General features: G+C 32.3%; 2 protein-coding genes across 5 annotated transcripts in view; one reads left to right on the top strand and one right to left on the bottom strand.

The window, feature by feature from the left end:
- Positions 1–22,000, top strand: part of LOC126914964 (paired box protein Pax-6-like) — a 142,068-nt gene that overhangs the window by 99,681 nt on the left and 20,387 nt on the right. The window lies entirely within an intron of this gene.
- On the bottom strand, positions 696–3,895 carry LOC126914967 (uncharacterized). Of its 2 annotated transcripts, none has more exons than XM_050719286.1 (3): positions 3,783–3,895; positions 2,726–3,187; positions 696–1,327 (listed from the first exon to the last, which is right to left on the bottom strand). In XM_050719286.1, exons 1-3 carry the CDS (start codon positions 3,786–3,788, stop codon positions 884–886), a joined length of 912 nt encoding a protein of 303 aa, XP_050575243.1. In that variant the 5' UTR covers positions 3,789–3,895; the 3' UTR covers positions 696–883. The 2 variants fall into 2 exon arrangements, with proteins under 2 accessions (XP_050575243.1, XP_050575242.1); XM_050719285.1 differs by having other exon boundaries at positions 2,726–3,190; positions 3,783–3,885.

The following is a 22,000-nucleotide window of genomic DNA, read 5'->3' as shown; positions in this document are numbered from 1 at the left end:
TGTAAAAAAACCTATATTTCTGAATTGACACGGTTGATTTTAGAACCTGAAATTCAAGAAATTAACTATCAATTACTATGTGCTTATAGTATTTAAGAATGACGTTAATGTTAAGTCTGAATCATCGAGGAAATCTTTTCAAATTTCTTTCTTTCCTCTACTACTTTACTCTACAATTTGATATCTTCTCATCTTAATTTATTAATTTCTTCTCTTTAATATTTGTCAAAGGCATCGATCTTTCTTTCAAATACACGATACCAATAATCAACGTACACAAAGATGCAATATTCAATTTGTACAAATTCATACTTTTACGAATATAACTAAAGAAATGTATCCAATTTAAACAGAGATTCGTTTCTCAAAGTGCCTTATATGTGAATTATTGCACCTTTATATTTCCTATGCTGAAACTAAGCATAATCATCCGTAGTCTAGAAATGAGTCGTTTAAAAGTCACATAGATCAACTCCAAAAGCAGAAAAGAACGATGATGTTGCAAATACTATTCTTTAAATTTAGAATTTACTATTATTTATATCACAATTTTTGCAATAAATGAACTTATGAAAGTCAAACTTGAAACTTTGTTCCTTGAGAATTAAATATAAAATATGTAATGATATCGAGGAATTGACAAAAAGCAGAGTCGATCAGTTTGGTTCCTGAGAGATTCAAATAATAATTACCCATTGCTCGTTAACATCGTCTTTATTGTTTTCGCAAGTAACTTAAAATACGATCCATATTTCATATGTACGTAACATTTACAATTGTCTTAAAACTACTTTCAAATTAGGGCGCTCATGGTCCTCGTCAACTTATAAATCTACAATTACGCATGAATCCAATAAATCCACAAGTAAGTCCTCTAATTGACCTACGGTAAGGTCAAAAGGTATCTAGAGTCGCTTGGTCCAGTGTAAGCAGCATAAGATCCACTGCCTAATGGAAGCACTCCAGCGGGATTATCGTATTGATACTGTACTTGTGTAGCAACCGGTTGAATTTCTAATTTTTGCGGTTTCGATTCGGCTGGTGTTGCGATCGGTGCAACTGGGGCGACAGACACTTGCAGTCCAGCTGGCACGATTTGCAATTTTTGGAGAGGAGCGTAGGCGTAGATGGGTCCACGGAGTGGCTCCACGTTTTCAGCACGAATCTTAGCGAAGTACTTCATGGCTTCGATGTTCTGGCGGCTGACGTAGCGGACTCGTTGAAGACGGCCATCGGGTAGGGCTACGTAGTACTCGCCAGATTGCTGCGGCTGTTGTTCATCTACTTCTTCGTCATCGAGCTCGTTCACGGAGTTGACGGGCTCGGACTGATACAGCAGAAAAATAGGAATAGAATTAGATTTATATAGGGTACAACTGAAAAAGAAATGATTCTTCGTGTAAAAGTAATGAATCAAAATATGATTTTTTCCAATAAACGAACAAATAACCTTTTTCCAAAAATCATATGCGGAATTTAAAAACTACAAAATTTTCCAGCCTAAAAATGTTATTAAGAATCTGAAAACTAAATGACTTCCTACTTTAAAAATATTATTAAAAATCCGTGAATTAATAAATCCTAACAATAAGATTCCTATTATTCCAATTTAAAAAATTCTTCTAAAAGTTCTAAGAATTTTTCTTATAGCCAAAAAAAACTCCTGCAACAATACCAATTTCGTATATATCCTCGCTGCACTCGCTAAAACGAACAAAGTAAAGAGAGCTCACCAAAGAGAACGGAAGAGACGCTTAAATTTCATCGACGTTGAAACATCGTGTTACGTATTATCAGACTTGTTATCGTCTTATTTGGTACAACGAAGGAGAAGAAAAGAAGATTGGGAGAGTGCAGGCCCGTTTGGCACAAGGCTACACGAGAAACACAACGCGAGGTTTCCACGGAATTTTAAATCGCGTCAGGGAATCGTTCGCTCCTGTCTTTCCCTGGGTTCCTTTCTGTCTCGTTCTCCTTTTTCGGCCGTCTTAACAACATTAGTATTCTACTCATCGTTTACTTTCGATAGCTATGCAGGCACGCTTGTGCCCCTACCAAATTCAAAGGCGGCGTGATACAATCCGTGATGCAGTGATCCGTGATTTCGGTTCCTCCGATCATTCTCGTTATCATCCTTTCGATTGAACGTTTTCGAAAATTCCGACAATAACTTAATTGTCTCCTTTTAGATCGATTCATTACTGTGTTTGAGATGTTTTATGTGGATCGACGAACTGATTCGACATTTTCGAAACCAATTTTCTTTTAAAACTATGACTATGATTTGTAATAACACTAATTTCGAATATAATTTTCTCATTAAAAATTAACAAAATATGGTTTAGGTTGTTGTGTTTGAAAAGTTCAATAGCTTCGAATATTTTAAAAGTAATTGTTATAATATAATTATTAGACTGTAGATGTTTATAGAAATTCATATTTTTATTAACACGATTTAAAAAATGAAATCTAAATAGAGATTTGTTTCATTTACTGAATGTTGCGATGTGTACTTTGCGCTATATATTAGACACTTATATGTATACAGGTCATATTTTGATCTTAGACAATTATTTGTGGCAATGCAAGATAGAAACTCCTAATATTCATCGCTAAACCTAGTATTAAATACGAAACAAAGAGAATTCAAAACGAAATTCTCTTATCTCAAACTCACCGGTACCAAACTTAAATATCAAAAGAATCCAAATTAAAATTCTCTTACCTCAGACTCAGTGACACTAGCAACCGTATCTACTTCAGTAGTATCTGGCACTTCTGTAGTAGTAGTTTCCTGTGGTGGTCCATACTGTTGTTGAGGAACCGCAGGTGGCCCATATTGTGATTGAGGAACACTAGGAGCTCCATATTGCTGTTGAGGAGCACTGGGTGCTCTGTACAGTTGCTGAGGAGCAGCAGGTGCTCCGTATTGTTGCTGAGGAGCAGCAGGTGCGCCATATTGCTGTTGAGGTGCGCTAGGTGCTCCGTATTGTCTTTGAGGTTCTCTTGGGGGAAGATTGAAGGCTGGCCCAGGTGATCTCCATCCAGAAGGTGCATAAGGTGCACTAGCAACAGTGGTGGTTTCTTCCTGCTGTCTGGCGAAGTAGAATTGCCTTTGTTGTTGAGGACGATATCTTGGTGGCTCTGCCATCACCGTGGCGGTCAGAAGAACGAAAGCGACGAAGAGCTGCTTTTAAGAGTGAAATATTAAATTAATAGTGTCCTTCCAATCGAGATCTACTATTTTTGTTCATTTTACTTGCCGCCTAATATTGTTCGAAAAGAAACAACTTTTTTGGTTTAAAAATATGGCTCTTACAAACAGAAATTTAAATAACCACTTTTGAAATGTCCAATAAGACGCAAAACTACGTATCTAATTCTACGATCAAATAAATTTTTGTGGCAGGAAATTGATTATTAAATTTCAAAGTTGCTCGTCCTGAGTTTTCCTCAGAGTCTATAATTATTTTTTGTTAGTAGACAGTAGTAGTACATATCTACAATCAATCATAAAAGTATCAAATTAGTACTATTAAAAAATTTCTCTTTATTCCAATTACATATCTTTAAGAACTAACTTTAAATATATTAAATTAAAATTAATGTCAAAAACGCTTCTCCGATACTTAAGAACAATTTGCTGCCGGATAATTGAACATATATGTAATATATGTATTATTTCGGAAACTGTTCAAGTAAAATTTGAAATTTTTGATGTTTGTAATAAAGGTGATTACGAATTAGTTCTTTGAAGATATCACTCTAATTGTAAGAAGTACCTTCATTGTGGTGCTAGTAAGTTACTCGGTTGAACTGTCGAGTTGACTGATTTCCAAAGTCGACGAGGTGGATTATATACACTGAGTCTCGTATGCGCACTGCATGTTTAAAAAGAATTATACCAGTTTGCCATCAAGTGACATTGACCTCCTAAAACACTGATGAATCCTCCATCATTGTTGGCTCACCATCCGGTCGCGTCTTACCTTCGTTTATTTCGGCGTTTCGAGACACGTACTCAATGAACACCACATTTCGTTTATTCGAACTTTGTTACCTTCTTTCTCGAATTAGATTTACTCCTTGTTCATCTTAGTTTCTACCATAGTAAGCGAGTGGAGGTATAATAATGTTTAGAGTAATTTCGATCGTTGACTATTCTCTTAAGCTTTACGCTACTTCATACATTCAATTATCTTATTACTAGATTACTAGACTGCGGATTTTTGTGCATTTATTGGGAATTTAAAGCTGAAAAAATGCATAGAATGTACACAATACACAAAATGTATATAAAAAAAATAAATATATGTATATATGTATATAAGAATATAAGCATATAAAGTACATAAAATATCTAAAATACAGTACTTTTTATACCGCTTAATAAGTGAAACAAACGTCTGTCTATGTATATATATGTATATATAGATATATATAACATTTAACAACACGCAACAGTTCTAATTCAAAAACGACCTTCGGCAACTGTTAAATTTCTAATCGTACTTCGAAGACAATTCCCTATAAATAAATAAAAATCTGTTAAATATTTCCCTGTACGTACAATCAAATTAATAATGTACGACAGCAGAATAACATTCAAAAGTAAAATTTAATAGACGTATCGGTACCAAAACGGTCTTCATCACGATATTTTTAATCTAAATTGAGAAATCCCACATATGCTAATCATCACAAATTTCTAAGTCTCATTCTTATTCTACGAGTCGTCATCTGAATCAGCAAGAATTTATCATTCATTGTCCATGGCCGATTCTTGTTCATCGACGAAAGAACATCGATTACGTCGAATCACAGATCGTACATAGAAATCTGAAGTAAACATGACAAAATTACGTATTGCAAGTACTAAATTATCGTTAATTCGTAATTAGTAAATAGAGCTTGTGCTTTGTTCCCTTTTTTACCTACTCTCTCTTTCGTAACTTACGGCAGCTTTCTGCGTGTATGTGTGAGTGTAGTATACAATTTTATAGTACCTATACTAAATATACGACAGAATCAGGAAAATATTTTATATTTGCCTTAGAATATTGTTATTACAATATTTCATATTTAAGGAACATATATAAATATTTATTAATGCCTCCTGTATATAGAATTTACAAGGTACATATTTACAAATATTCCGATCGCGATTTATTTAAGCAATTAATTATCCATTATACTTATACTAATAAATTTTGATATTCAACAAGACCGTATTTACCATTTACTATGTACGAGTACCAAAGTACTTAAGATGGCCAATTTTTTCCTAAATTTTCAATTTACTATTTTTTAATGAATATATGTTTGATATAAATGTCTTGTAATTTCCATATATGCATATTTCCAAGTTGGCTTCAAATTTTGTCAATATGTGTTAACGAAATATTAAAATGTTTCATGAGTCTCATATACTATGAACATACAAATTTTCTACGTTAAGGGTTCAAATAATAGTTAACGTAAATTGAAAAATGTATTTTTATAATTTTATAATTGTTAAATATTTTTATAATTGTTAAAGTAACAGTGCGTGTTCGCCAATGGCTAATAAGATAACGCGACGTTAAATAAAAAAATAAAAATGTGTGCGTAATATTATTGTAGTATTGTAGTATTATTATAACACTATTGTGTTTATTATACCATTTATACACTAACTGATTAGATTCTAATAAATTAAATTTCATGTCATTTAGTAAGTACCTACTTTCATACGAGTACGAAAAATTAATACTGTGGAAATGAAACGCATCTGCTAGAAAAACGCTCCATTGAAAAATAAGCGTAGGTGCATATACATGGATATTTATGTATGTACAAATACTTTTTGTAATCACTATATACAATATATCTAATATACAATTCGTGTGTATCGTGAATCGACATCGATTATGTGACGATTACGTCGATTTAATATTAAAGCAGGCGACGAATCGATGGCGGCACGCTCCAGGCGTCATTTTAATTGATTCTTCGCACGCAGGACGCGTGACTATGATTTTCGCGCTAATAAATTCAGCGGTGAACTCGATCCTCGAGCAGCATCAGAGAAAAGAAGGATGAAGAGAACGTGCACGGCGATATCAGGGTCGAGCGTGCGTTCATCCTTTAGAATTTATAATGACAGATACAATTCTGTCAGCGAGTGATTCATGCGACAATTCGCAAAAGAATCTCGTGGTCGACGCCAGACGCCGTTAAATTTGATCCGCGAATTTCGAACACGACCAAATTCCTAATCGAATTTTTTAAAACAAAGGTCGAATTATTACGCAATCAACGAAAATAGAATTTTACCAGATTTTCAGTGTTTTTTATTCCGTGCACGTTTTACCTATGGTTAAATTTAATTTTTGTTGCCTATATATTTATGATTTTTACAATCGTAAGTACATACATTGCAGAATTTGTAATCGAATTTTTGAAAATGTTGGTCAAATTTTTACATAATGAATAACAATAAAATTTTATCAATTAATTGTTTTCTTCCTTTCCATCTTGTGACTTATCTAAGTATGTTATATCTAGATTAGGTTTGTTGAGTTTAATTAATTAGTTATCTACAAATTTTTATTTCCTCACTTTTTGTTTTGATCTTCTACTTGTAATTGATATTACTTTTTAATTTCTCATAAATTAATTTTGCCTATTTGAATTCTAATATATTTCGAAGCAATGAATTGAAAATAACGACAAGAGGCAGCTAAACGTAAGTCGTCTCTTCCTATCAGATTTATCAAACAAATAAATGTACATAATGTATAAACGTGTGTACGTGTATAAACCGATATCTACAGTAAAATACGTACTTATTATAATATTTAATAAATTAAATAAATTTCTATTTAGATTCCATTTCCTTAATTACATTCATAAAGATAAAATTCTATAAACATCGGCAGTCTAATTATTATTTTACATATAAAAACTTCGGTATTATATTTTGCGTGTAATATCTATGTAAAAATGTATAAAATATTCAAAGTAAAATGCTTATTATAGTATTTATTAGATGAAGTAAATTTCCATTTAAATTCCATTTCTTTAGTTTCGCTTATAAAAATATAGTATAAAATTGCATAAATATCCGCCATCTACCAATAACACTAACCTTAACCTTACTTTTGCACCGTCACGAGAATTCGCGTATTATCCGAAGATTTAAGCCCTTACGAACAAACATATTTTCGCATTAGCCGTAAATAAGCTGAGTTACCTATGTTAACGCCTAGCTCTTTTGCTGCTCTAGACCTTCAAAATATCGTGAAAATTTCTAGGATATTTATTAATGCCTCCATCAAACGTTTCTTAAGTAAAATGTTAATAGGTTTTTTTTAGGAAAAATAACAATTTCGCTTCCAAGAAATTCACGAATGTAATTTCGCCCGGGGTGTAAACGACCCAGGTTGCCTATGGAGGGTTAACATAAAATCATCAGAAAGTACGAATCGGTAACCGTGACTCGCGGAATGTGGCAATGTCGAAGGGCGATCTCATAAGAGAGAAAAGGGAGAGTCTGGCAGCGAACAGAGATGAATATAGAAGAGAAGGAAAGGATAGCAAGTAGGGGCAAGCGGAGGGGTGGTCTGGCTAAAGCAAATTATTCACACTCAAATGACTCCATTTCAATATCGGACCGAGGCTCAGGGACAAAAGAAGGGCGAGATGCCTGTCTCCCTTCTGCTTTCGCTTTGCCAGTGCCCGATACCTTTGCCTGCAGGCTGCAGGCTTAGCTCTCCTTTTTTTTATCCCTCTCGCTCTCTCTTTTGCTGTTTTTTTCGTGCCTCCATCTTTGTCTTCAGTTCTAAACCTCTTCTTTTCGCTCATTTTTCTGTACGCTATTCCACTACAGCTCTGTGTGTGAACGTGTCTATACATCGAGCATATAATAGGGAGAAAGTAAGAGACGAGAAAACTGCTCGAATCCACGTTAAATGCAAGATAAATCGCCATGATGAGATATCCTTGACCTTTTATGAGGTGGAGTTAATGGTAGAGGTAGATTAAGATTGATAAAATTGATAGAATAGTTAGTGGTGGAAATGCATTGTGAAACAATGAGTAGATCGCGGATTTTTATGTGTTTATGGGAAATTTGAAGATGCAAAAATACACAAAATTCACATAAAAAGCAGTTTAAAAATGGAATATGCAAAGTACCCAAAATAAAGTACTCTCTATAATATTTGATAAAAATATTTGATAATATTGATAAAAATATGAATTTATGTAAATTTTTATATCTATATGTAAATTTCGCAAGCTCGCGATCCCAAAATGATGAGTGTGAATTATAATGTTCACGAAACATTACGTCGGAAGAAAGTTCAGCGCGCTATTAAAAACACAATCGAAACTCCAAGGAGCGCAGGTACATCATAATTACGGAAAAAGACCAAAATCTAAAATGTTATGTACGTACCTATATGTATGATGGTAAACTTCCTGAATTATTAAAATTTTACACTTGTACATTTCAATAACATTTGTGTTACATCTACGTTTCTCTTGTCTAAATTATAGTCTACAATCTTTCTAACATGGTTTGTATCATATAAAGACTACAAAGGAAAAACATGATGTCAGATTTTTATAAAGAACCGATTTCTAAATTCGCCGCGGTGTCAATCAGTTGGTTTTAAGATTAAATACATATGTTTTATCATTCTGTTTCTGTGCAATATTCGCGTACTATCTATGTATCTTAATTGTTTTGCTTCGTTTTTCTTTTATAAAAAAATTTTAAACCGGTCCATGTAATGACGAGAGATGGATCAACGAATAACTTTTTCAGACCCTATACACTTTCCATGGCATTCGAATTGAACCAATTGCTTGGATATGATGAAATGGATATATTTGTCAGTAAAATCTGTGATGTTATGAAGTAATAAATTAATTTGTATAACTACGAACATCTACGTATTAAATAATAATTTGGGTAGCCAAAGACAATTTGTTTTTTTGATTTAGTATCGTACATAAAAGAATGAAATTTTTACACGTGCTTCTACTCCGATGGCTAATAAACTGTTCTTATATGTTTTCAGTATTTAAAAGTTTAAAAAACACGTATTTCATTTACCGAATTCTCAATGTGTTCTATCCTATCCGAAGATATGTAATGGCTTATAAAGTATTCGTACATTTCATGTAATTGCCGACGACGTCTTTTATGAACATATTACATATGTTATACTTCCCTATTTTGAATACTTTAACACATATTACGTGCTTAAGACTTACAGTGGCTATTCATACTGTATATACTAATTTTTTAGTAAATATAAGTTGGCAATGAATATTTTGTAACTTCTATATATATTTTTAGAATGAACTCAAATTTTGCCAATATAATCATGGCAGTCGTGTCTCATTATAATGCTAATGTTTTGTATAATACCCAAAATATGCATATAAAAATATTTTATGGTGGACGTACGAATACTTTTATTAATCACTGTACATACTACACAGTATAAACGTGAGTTTCACATGGAATGAAACAGTAACGCGTGAATCCTCCCGTTACAGTTACGAAAGGGGTTGAAAAGTAGTATAGGGGTCAAAACAGCGATAGCCGAAAGCGACAAAGCTGAATGTAAAGAAGAAAAGAAAAAAAAGGAAGAAAGTCCAAGAGAAGAGAGTCCGTCCAGGGCCAAGCCACGTAATCGAATATATTTAAGCGCGGGAGGGACGTTTGTGCGGATTCTCGGCTTACAGGAACCCCATACCGAGGCAACGTCTGCGAGTAAACTGGATTAATCGTCTATGAAGGGAGACTGTAACCCCTGCCGCATTCGTTTGCAATCAGATCCCCATGGGGAATTCGAAACAACGCGTCTATGTTGCGCTCAAGCTTTGTTTTCGTTTGTTACTGTTATATAAGGGATGAAAATATACAGAGATACTTCTCATTCGAAGTTAGGTTCAAATTTGGTGAGATTTAAATTGATAAATGTAAGGCGATAGCGAAGAGAAAGGAACTACATTATTTTCCAAAAATATTTTGACACTTAGTTGTCTTAAATAACGTGCACTCTAATTTTTAAATTAGAAATGTATCGAATTGTAACGATTGGTCTTTATAATCGTAATATGTCAATATGGAGGCTACAAAGGAATAATATCTATAACAAGTCACATTTTTATAGAGGATTAATTTCTAAACCATACATTATCAAACTATGTTTGTTATTTAATTTTAACACATATTAGACATTTTAACATAACATATCGACATAAATTCCAATGAAATACAGTATTTTACAATATTCTAACGCAAATCAATTTCATCAAAATTATATTACAGGGTATTCCATTTTAATCTATAATTGCAATTATCTCTCCGAATTGTTCGTCATTTGAAAAATGTCACAAATAAATGTTGTTCTGTTTCGAGGAGGAAGTAATTTAATGTAATTAGATTTTTTGTAGGTGCATACGTGAAGGACATATGAAGGTCAATGTTATTTTTTTAAATAATATTATATAATCTTATAATAGATTTTACAAAAGAAAAATTTAAATGTATGTTATAAAGTCATGATTTTCCGAGATAAGTAGGTAAATATCTTTTTATGAAGAATCCTGAGATGAATCGATCGATACATTAAAAATTGTACGATTGCATTTAAAAGAATAATGTTGACTTTCATATATGCTTGATGCATTCACTTACAAAAAATCTAAACACCTCCATTAAGCAGTTAGAAACATTATGGCTCCTCGAAACAGAATAAATTCCGTTTATAACACTTTGGTTTCGAATAACGAAACATTGAAGGAGATTTATAGAGTAACCTGCGACACCCTGTATTACAGATGTCCATTAAAGTATTCGAACATTTATAGAGATTTTTCACGAATATACAAAATATCCCAAAATAAGTGGGAAATATTTGAGAGGTGGTTTCGGTACATCGAAAGAATAAAAAAAATTTCATATAGACACATGTTCATATAGACAATGTTTCGAATTATAGAGAATTTTACGTCAAGACACCAGCAACAATTTAGATTATATGGAACAGAAATAATGAGGAATAATTTAATCAGAATAATAAATGATAATTTAATCTAAATTTTATATAATTTATTTCTCCTAAGTAATAGATTAACAGACAAATCTCTACCGTTTATACACGATGATACTCTACCGTATCTTAGCCGAATTTCTAGATAATTTCGTCTCTTGTAAGACGTCTACGAGCTTGCAATTCAGATGCAATTCAATTCAGAAGGTCATTTCGAACGTATCTTATGAAAGCAAGCAGATACAGTTTGTCGAAAATGGAATTCGACATAACTAGGGAACAATATCAAATAGGATATATGTTTATACGAAATTTCTTCATTGTTTAGGTGTGTTGAAGTCATCCATAAAATATTTCCCATATATTCTGAAATATCTTGTATTATATGTTATTATACGAAATATTTAAAAATTTCATTAACAAAATATTTAGTATAAGTATATGTACATGTATATATTATATTTCGCAGAATTCACAAAAGTATTTAAACAGCCAATTAAGTAATTAACACTTATTATAAAAACAAGCACATGTTTAATATAATTCAAACTGTATACTAATTTTTTATTAAATATACATTTGCAGTACAATATGTATTTATAATTTCTATATTTATTTTCTCATCGGTTTCAAATTTGACCTATATAGATAATTATATAAATACTAATGAAATTTCAAAATGTATTACCTATACTTACAAAACGTTCTATGGTAAATGTTCAAATACCCTCGCCATTCACTATATATATAGGTATCGAACTCCGAACGATGTTCAGTGCACGCAAAAATTAACAGAAAGTATATTAATATCCACGTAGACAAAAATCATGCATCAAACAGAGAAGGTTCCGTGATGAAACACATTGTTTGCTACTCAACGGTACCTGACATGACTTCTAATTACTGTTTCACCTTTTGATCGATGACACGAGTCAGTCTAGTCAAGCACGTTCTTCTCTTCTTTCCCCTCTACTCTCACTGTTTCTTGAATCCATGCAGGCTAAATTAGCCGTAAAGATCCACGAACACTGTTTCACAAGTGACCGCTGTCGATAACGATTGCAATGACATAATCCTCAAATTCTGTAGCTATGTGCAAGGAAGGAGCCTGAATATTTCACCTGTATTAACTCTTAACTTCTATCAACGGATCATTGAGCGTCATAATTAATTCAAGCTAAAAATTATTTAATTTTGAAATTTTTAACTTAGTTTCATTTTATCAGGAATCTTTATCACGGAGAATTGTTAGACAAAATTCAATGCTCTAAATTTTAGTAGTCTGACATAAATAATTATGTGCAGACATCTATAATATAATCCAACGATACTGAAGGATTAAAATCGCTTGTTTGAACAATAACACAACTAAAATTTGCAGTTTTTGAGCTAGTAGTACCTTTACGAGTTCAGTCCTACAAGTGAGTTTTTAATATTTCTTGATATTTTTCTTTCAGTTTTGTTGTCCTTCAAATGTTTCTGTATGACCTAAAATGAAATTACAATTTAATAAATACCACAATATACATGATGCTTAAATATTTTGGTTTTGTTACTCGATATATTTGTATTATATAATATTACTTTTTTCGTGTATTTCATACCATTCATGAATAAAGTATTTCAAAACTTGAAAAAAGGATATCTAAGTTAATTAGTTCAATGACGGTATGATAAACATCGAGTGTGAAAACGTGTTTCTTTTCCCGACGCAAACGAACACGTACCACCCTCGCGTTCTGAAGTTGCTAGAGCGAGACCACCGGTCGATGGTCGATTTTATTTGGCGATGCAGCCCCTGGGACGAATCAAGGGGATGTATAACGATAGAGAAATTGTTTGGCTACCAGTTGCGTGCTCCCAAAAGGCTCGTTTTGCAAGTCGTAAACGAATTAGGGCTTTTCAACGCGGCCATTCATCCCAACCAGAGAAGAGATCACCCTTGGTCATTGATTTACATCGCGGTTAACGGGGTGGCTCCAATACAAATTACTCTGTGTAGCACACCGGTCAATTGCTTTTAAGCTTTGACCAATGTAATTTAACGTTTCCGATTCTGATTTTGAGGTGTTAATTGCGTGTGATTCTTGTTGACGATTTGGTTTGGATATGTGCAATTGAGGAAAAGGGGAAATTGGGGTTCGTTCTTAATGGATATCGAAATTAAGAATTCTTTTTGATATATTTTGTGAATATAATTGTTGAATATAATTGATCTAATTCATATGTTAACTTTGAAATGTATGAGTTATTCATAAAAATTAAAAAATTTTGAAATTGCCAATTTATATCGAAACATATAATACTGGTAGTGTGAATTTATTATGATAATAAATTATATGTATGTATGTATCGAATATCATAATGAAGTACGTGTCAAATACATATTATGTATAAGTTGCAAATGGCAACGCTATGCATTTGAAGGTTATCGTGCCGAATGATGGCATCAAGTTCGATATGTACTTATAAATCCGAATAAAATCCAATACGCAAGGCTTCATAGACTTCGAATACTACTCATAAAATTATACTAGTTCATTCATTATACTTGCCAAGTATTCGATCTTAACAGGTTGGTTTCGAATCTTGAAACGAGTACTTACAACTTTCGTAAACCTAATTAAAGCTGTTTCGATATTTGCACGAATGGAATCTTTTGCAAATAGCAATCGAATTACTAGAGTCAGAAAGACATTACTGTGAATTTCATTGAATTTTTCCAACAAATTTATGAAAATCCTGTAAAATTATAGACGGTAGACGGGATTCCTATACTTCTTATTTGAACGTTTACACTTGCAAATATTTAAGAACAATAGCCGAGAGAAATAATTTTGATCAAATGGAGCATTTCTACTAAAACACTCGTGAAGTTCCTGATCTATTCGATTCTACTTGGATGTACCTGTTTTTATTTGGCAAAATACTTATAAAGCATTCGAATCAAGTCCTACTTGTGACATATTTGCGCATATCCCTACTCATGATCCTTATGATCCTGTTTCAATTCCCGTTTCACAACTTATATCAAGCTATAGTTAAGCTCCGTTAATGCAGCTAGAGCTTCTCCTACGATCCACAGTTTCCTCGGGGCTTTTGTCGCAATCTCGGTAACCCCACGCTTTTCGCTAGTTCGCAGACTGGTACGATTATAATTCGTACAGCTCGCGTAACAGTCAGGACAATCGCTTGATTAGAGAGAAATTAATTCCAAGAATCAGGTCTGCAAAATTGGCAACCCCGAGGGCAAATTTTTGTGAAAGACACACAGTATTCGTCTGTCCACGATCAAAATTTTTCCTTTGTACGTCATTCAAAAAAGGTTATCACCAAACTAAAATTAAAAAAAATTTGACATCAGCGCTCCATGAACGAAAATTTTGACAAATCGTAAACAGACGAATACTGTTTGTTTTTTATACAAATTTGCATTTGACAACTTCACAATTCTTTCTAAATCGTTTGCTTGGAAATACGATTTCGCGGTTAAAAATCGATGATAGTCGTTCTGGATCCCTGCTCTGTTCGCCATTGAAGTTGCTCGTTTACTTGGAAAATGTCTTCCTTAGATTTTTGCGATATTCTTCATTATTAATAGTTCGTCGTGTTTTTATTTCTTTAAATATTTATTTTTTTTTTTTTTTTTTTTAGATAGTATATTTTATTCTGAGGTGTCATATGTACTGTATAAATTTTATTAGTACTATATAATAAAATTATATGGAAAAATATAAAGAAGAAAACTAGTATAAGGGAGAATAATCTGGAACTTAATATTACGACTGATATTTATGGGATAAATTCTATTCTTAATGGATGAATAGCTTTTCATGGTCATACAGTGATGAATTGTACATGCTATTTAATCTAGTTTACTCGTATTGGACGTTATAAATTAATATCAATTTATTTAACACGATTAAAAATCGAGTAAAGATCAAGATAAGCTAGTAGGAAGAAGAGAAAACAAGAAAAATAAAAGAAAAATAGTAAGAAACAGAGGTAAAAGAATTGGGATTAGGATTAGGTAATGTTAAGGGGAAAAGAGTAATAAAAATGTGGAAAAGTAAATAATAATTATTAAAAATAATAATAAATAAGTATATATAAATAAGACGAATACAGAATATACTGTACGTACATTCTAGCTTCTTTTCCAGGAATACTAGAAAGCTATGAAATAATAAAATAGCTTTGCAAAATTATTTTTCTATAATCTCCTGATACATAAATCACCAATATCAAAATACCTCATTATATTTCAAGACAAAACATATATTTAAGGAACAAATACATATTAAAAGTAAAAACACAATATGAATAAAACAAAGGATAAAAGAAGAGTAACAAGATAAAGAAACATAATAGATATACTATGTACGAGTAAGAGAAAAATAGAATGTCGACCTTACGACAAAAGAAGAGAAGAAAAGAGAAGAAAAGAGAAGAGAGAAAAGGAAAAGAGAAGAGAAGGGAAGGTAAGAGGTGAGGAGAGGTGGTGAGAAGAGAAGAGGAGAGAAGAGGAGACAAGAGAAGAGAAGAGAAGAGAAGAGAAGAAGAGGTCGAGAAGGTGAATGTCGTGAAGGGGTTATAGGAAAGGGCGGTTGGGAGTTTGAAGGCGAAACTTGCAAAAGTACATCGCGACTCAAGAAGCCGGAAGTAATCGCGCAGCGCGAATCTATGTTATCATCGGTTGATTTCACGGCATTTAGTGGCTGCCGAAGATTTCGGTGGCCCGAATTAAGAAGAAAGATACAAAAGATCGTTACTTTCTAATTACATAGTGGTTGGATTACGAGACTCTCGAGTACGAGGAAGGAAAATCTAATTCGACATGGTATATACTCGTTAATCGACGCAACTAAATTGACACGTTTCGCTGTCTGAGCATTATTAGAACGATTGTTCCGCTTCGTTCCTCAATGTTCTGTCGAAGTAGGGTAGGATACGTAAAAGTTGAATTTCATTATAGCGATAATAATGATACAATTACATTGGATTTTTAAGTAGTTTTGCAAAATTTAAAGGTACAATTATGCACAATTCAAATGCACATTGAAAGGTACAAAAGTGCATATTATAACATATATAAATATATAAAATACCGAAGATAAAGCATCTACATATTATGGTATTTGCAGAATGAAACAAATTTCTGCTTAAGCTCGATTTCTTTCGATGTATTCGTAAAAATTTGAATTTGCATAAACATCCGCGTCTAGATACAACGAATGAAGAACACGTAACACATAAATTACGTTTCCTATATTTTATAGTATAACATCAATTAATCCCATGTTACTGAAATTGTTCTTCTACTTCATTTTGAGACTAAACACGTACTTTTCATTTATTTAATACTTTGAAAAATGCCGTCATAATATTAAAATGTTGAAGATATTAAAGTATTTCTTTTTGTTATAGAGTAAAATAAAAATTTAAAAATTGATAAAATTATTCGCATTATATTTTTTTCCTGTGCTCTTCAAATGATAATAATATGAATATTTGGGAAGAGAAGAAATCGTTTTATTTGAATCAAATTACGATATCATTGAAGCGCGAATTTATTTTCTCACTAGTACCTAAAATTAAAGAATTACAAAACAATTGAAAAATTGTCAATTTTTAACTATTAAAAGCTTTTAAACTTTTAAATTTTATTAATATTTATATATATATATACATGTACAAAATTTAACAAACTTAAAAGGAAATTTATTTTTTTGTTAATATAATAATAATAATGACAATAATAATAGTCGCCTCACGATTTTCGCCTATTATGATCTTGTGTCGATGGGTATAGGCATTTTTCTTATTTCCTATCCTAATTATTCTTTTGTCTCTCCGTTATTTTTAACATTGTATAAAATAATATATTGCTTTCGCTTGCTCTTCTTTAGTTATTCGCAATATTTCACGATATTCAGTTGTAATGTGTAATCTGCAATATATGTTCTTTAGTTTTCAATTCATAGTTATTGCATATCGTACCTTGCATCGTTTCCCTAATCCTATAGATATATGTTATTTCTAGCACTTGAGTTAACTTTTACCCTTCCATCTAATGTAAGCTGCACTTCCTTATCATATGTAGCATCATCCTTATCATATGTATCAGCTTTTCTGTTAAAATAAGAATACCAAAGAAAGTAGTATTTCTAAGTACATATTATACGATTATATGTTATATGTATCCAAATACTTTTATTTTTTTTAAATAAGTTATCATTCCTGCTATATATTTTTTATTTTTTGCAATTAATGTTCGCAAACGAACGGAGAAAAATCGATGAGAGTTTCGATACATATATTAAAAATTTCAACGATTAACCCGTAATGGCGAATAGGTAAATAAAGTAGGAGAAACAATTACAAAGGTGGAAGTGTCGCGGCCAATCCTAACGAGCTAACGACAATTAGCACGTTGCTACAAGAAGAGGATACTAAAAGGGAGCCAGAGAGATAGAGAGGGGCACGTTTAAGCGGAAGGAGTTTGGCAATCGATCAACACAGTGAGAACAGACGACGGCGGGGTTGGTGAGGTGGCTGGAGAACGTGCACAAGGGAACGAGGAACAGAGGCGAGTCGACGGAAAGGAAAATATTGGAAACTCCATTAGGAGTGGTGCAACCAGCCGTGCACCGGAATACATAAGCAGCTCTTCCATCGGCAGCAAACGAAGGGGAGAGAATAAACGTCGGGAGAAGGAGAAAGAAACCAACAGGCTACAGAGGTTATTACGCGATTCATTTGAAACCTTTCATTTTTCGTTCTGCTCTCCCCTACTTCGACCGTGTTTCCGTTTCTTTTCCAGATGAAACGCGTTTTCAATCGGTTTCCATTCGGTCTTCCTTCTTCCTTTTTTCACTTTCTTTTAGTTTTTTCCTAATATTGATTTAGACTGATGGGAACGTAGGAGATTTGGATGAGGACACCAAGTTTAGTTATCGAGTGCTTGGACCGTCTTTTCGATTTGTATAAAGTAGAAATGAATAATGCATACTCTTAACTTTTTAATATTTTTATATTAATCCCCCAACTCCCAATGTTGTATTGGTGCAACACATATTTTAAAAATGTGTGAAATTTTGCCACTGATTAACATTTTTTTCACAAAGCTTTTTTTACGTTTTTCTAACTACCCTTTCGTTTACGCAAATTCACGTTATAAAATTAACATATGTTTCCTTCTTTCATTCATCACATTCTTAAATATTTGAATAATTTTTAAAAAAATCTTTTGAAATTCTCAATCGTTCGCTAAACCGTTAAGAAAGCCTACTTCTACAGCCATTACAAACAATTCTAGATGTACAGATCCCTTGAAATCTCTACGCTTTAAATCGAAATACAGAAAATCTTTCTCTTAGATTAACAGTATAAAAACAAACGTAAGAATCAAATAGGTATGTATAGAAAAATTAAACGAAAAAAGGTTAAAAAGATCTTGTTACGTTTGTTAAGTTGCCCTTTAATCGTTCTCTCACGCGTGCGTAAGCATATGCATAAAACACATGTGTGTCTCGTTCATTTGAATGGATCTATAAAGTTATAGTCTATTTGTATTCATACGACAGCACCATAAACACTGCTATGTAACATGTTCATTGAATGTACAGTGTACAACAGAATAGACGATTTCGCATTTCTTTCCAACCATTTAACATTAGCTGTCGCTCGTTCACGGTCCATCATATTTACTTCTTTGTCATGAAAATATTATGACGATAACATTACAAACACGAATGAGAACGTTACACAGCGCTCACTTGACTACGTGTTAATGTTTTAACCTTTTGACTGTGTAATGAGGGGGTGAACAATTCAAAATGGATGATTTAGAAAATATAATGACTCGCATTAACCCATTAGTTATCACAATTCCCATTTGGAGATTATAAAAAGAAATTTGTATAGATTTCATAAAATCAATCGTAATCCCCAAATGGATACACTTTTTAATTCAAAAGACATATAAGAACTTAATCACGAAAGTATTCGAATATTAGAAACCTTTTGTGAATATATTATGTGCGTTATACAAGACATTTGAAAATTTCATTAACACATTTGTAACTAATCTGTACAGTTCCATATTTCTATCAACACAACCGAAGAAATAGGATCTGAGTAGAATTTGCATTCGCCAAATATGTACTATAACGAGCACTATACTTTAGTTATTTTATACATTTTTGCATTTTTGTGCTTTATATTTAATTTTTTATTTTTAACCTCTTAGGCACGGTTGAATTGTGTGCGGGGCTATTTCTCTGTACGGTAGAGTTAGACGCGAATTACGCGAAAACGGTATAGCACTGCAATGTGTAACGAATAATGCTGTTCTCTGCGCAAGCACATTGAAATGAAGTTTTTGAAAATTAAATTATAATTTTTCTTAAAAATATGACACATACGCTTCAACTTTAATAATTTACTTTAATAATTAATAATACAATTGAGTGTGATATATTTTAAAGCACGGTACGACACATAGACGCACGTCACAATTTTCACACTCATAGCGTGATAGTGTTTTTCAAATTGCTTTTCGTTTTCTATTTTGAAGCGACATTTTGAGCTTAAAGATTCTAAAAAATTATAAGGATACGGATCGGCATGTTAAAAAGACCATCTGATAATGGTACATTTATTTTAACGAAAAGCAGCAATTGATATCTGACACTGGCGTATCAAAAGCAAAGACTATATATTCTGTGTGTATATTGTTAACACTGTCGTAAAAAGTTGCGAAGACAAAAAAAGTATAAAGCAAGCAAATGAAATTGATCATTTGGTTCAAACGGTGAGCGAATGAGTCAGTAGAATGAGCCACCATAGTGGCGCGTCGTAATATAAGACGACATCCGCAAAAGCCATTATAGTGACGCATCGTACCTAAGAGGTTAAATATCCTGTAGATGTATAAAAACCTGTAGTATAGTAATAACGACCAATTATTACAATTATGCTGGTAAAATTTAAAACAAATCTACATATCTGCATATATAGAAATTACAAGATATTTGGTCTAATTATAATGATATACATAGTTCGCGAAAATCACAAAAATATTTAAACAATCACACATTCAGTGAGACTATTTTCAAAATTTATACGCCAAAGATGATGATTTATGCTGTATACTAGCTTTTTTTTATTAAATACACGTATGTTAAAAGTAGAAATGAGTTCTTCCCGACAATAAAACTTCCATTTTACACAAAAATCGAAAAGAGTTCATTTCTATACCTATCACATTTTTTTCCAAAAAATATTTTGTAGTAAATATATTACAATATATTACACATTTATTGTGATACGCCTTAAATATATGAGTAACACCTATTAAAACCACAAAAAGTTTAAAGAATTATGTTATAAAACTAATGAAGGTCTATAAACCCAGTTAGAGTCGAAAAGAGTAAACTGCCCTGCAAAATGCTATTTGTTTCGTTTCGATCCGATTTTCTGTTACTGAGATATCGTCATTTGAAGAGATCCGGATTCTTCAATAATTCTCTTATTAATTAATTACTGTCTCTCTCGCACATATGAATCTGTCATTCTCATCGTGTCACTGACCAATCACAACCACGTTAATAGAGCGCTGATTAGTGACAAACAGTTTCTACGTTCTTTTACTATTTGCTGCTAAGCGTACAAATTTCCTAGAAGAAATGTAGGTAGTAGACCGCTGCAGACCGCCACTCATATTTATATACATCTATATTTCAGAATCAATTGAGATATTCATTTAAATCAATGTACATACAATGAGAGTATTCTTGACAATCCTCTGAGTAGATATAAGTAGATATAAATATAAGTAATACTTAAAAAATTCGTGATTGATCCATGTGCACCGTTTATAAAATACTGATATATTTCTAATAAATATCTCGTTATTTCTATATAAATTTTCAGATATCGATTTAAATCAAACTTTTAACTATTCTCTGTGTAGATAATACTGACAAGTTTCACGATTGTCTTATTTGCTAAATACTATATAAAATATTGATATAAAATATTGATGTATTTGCAATAAATATCTCGTAAATAATTGGTACACAGAATTTGACCAGTGTAAATCATGACAGTTCTGATGATAATGAAGTTCAAAGTGTTTTATATAACGCATACCACTATACGCATAAAAGCTTTCTATTTTAAGCGTTCAAATATCTTCGTCGTGAGTCACCCTATATACGTATTATTAAAATGGTATTTAAAAAATTTCTCTTTTTTAATCCACAAAAAAATTGATTGAAATTTCTAAATTCTATTGTATAATAATTTCAGAGAAGAAAGTTGGCAGTTATAATGAATTAATATTCAGACATGGTATCCCTACATGGTGTTTCATAAGTGGGCAATACGGATACAACGTGGACGATACGCTTCCAATACAATTTTATTACTCTTAATTTTCATCTCATTTCAAGCCATAAAATCTCTATGATTTTACTTGCATCGCGAATCGAACCCCTTAGTGTATAGATATATTTAGCTTACTCGCGCTTAAAAATTCTCCAAAATCGTTTTTAATATCTCTTTTTTGTGGCTAGCATCGCGCGAAAGTAATTACGAGGGTAACAGGGTTCTGTATATCGAGTGGCTTGTAACGACTGATACAAGTTGAGGAGGATCATCCTTGGCTGCGATATGTTATACGCTATAGCTAGCGATGGGATCAAGTTCGATACGTACTCATAAATCCGAATCAAATCCGATACGTAGATCCAGCGTCCGTTTCCGAGGGTTCTTAAGATATAATGGTTCGCTCGAGTATTTGCAAATTTTTAGGATTTACTTATAATTACGTATCTTCAAGTATTTAAGTTTTCGAATTTCGGTGTCTCTAAAGCTTCTAAATATTTTGAAGCTTCTAAATATTAGAATTTAAACAGAAAACAAGCTGAGCAAGACTTATT

This window comes from Bombus affinis, chromosome 3, assembly GCF_024516045.1.
Source record: "Bombus affinis isolate iyBomAffi1 chromosome 3, iyBomAffi1.2, whole genome shotgun sequence".
NCBI classification, from domain to species: Eukaryota; Metazoa; Arthropoda; class Insecta; order Hymenoptera; family Apidae; genus Bombus; species Bombus affinis.
This window is presented reverse-complemented; position numbering and strand designations above follow the sequence as displayed.

Bases quoted from the DNA above. Each gene is read 5' to 3' on its own strand.
- LOC126914967 (XM_050719285.1), bottom strand. The intron at 1,328-2,725 runs GTAAGAGAATTT...CTGCTGTATCAG, and splicing joins CTAGTGTCACTGAGTCTGAG to TCCGAGCCCGTCAACTCCGT.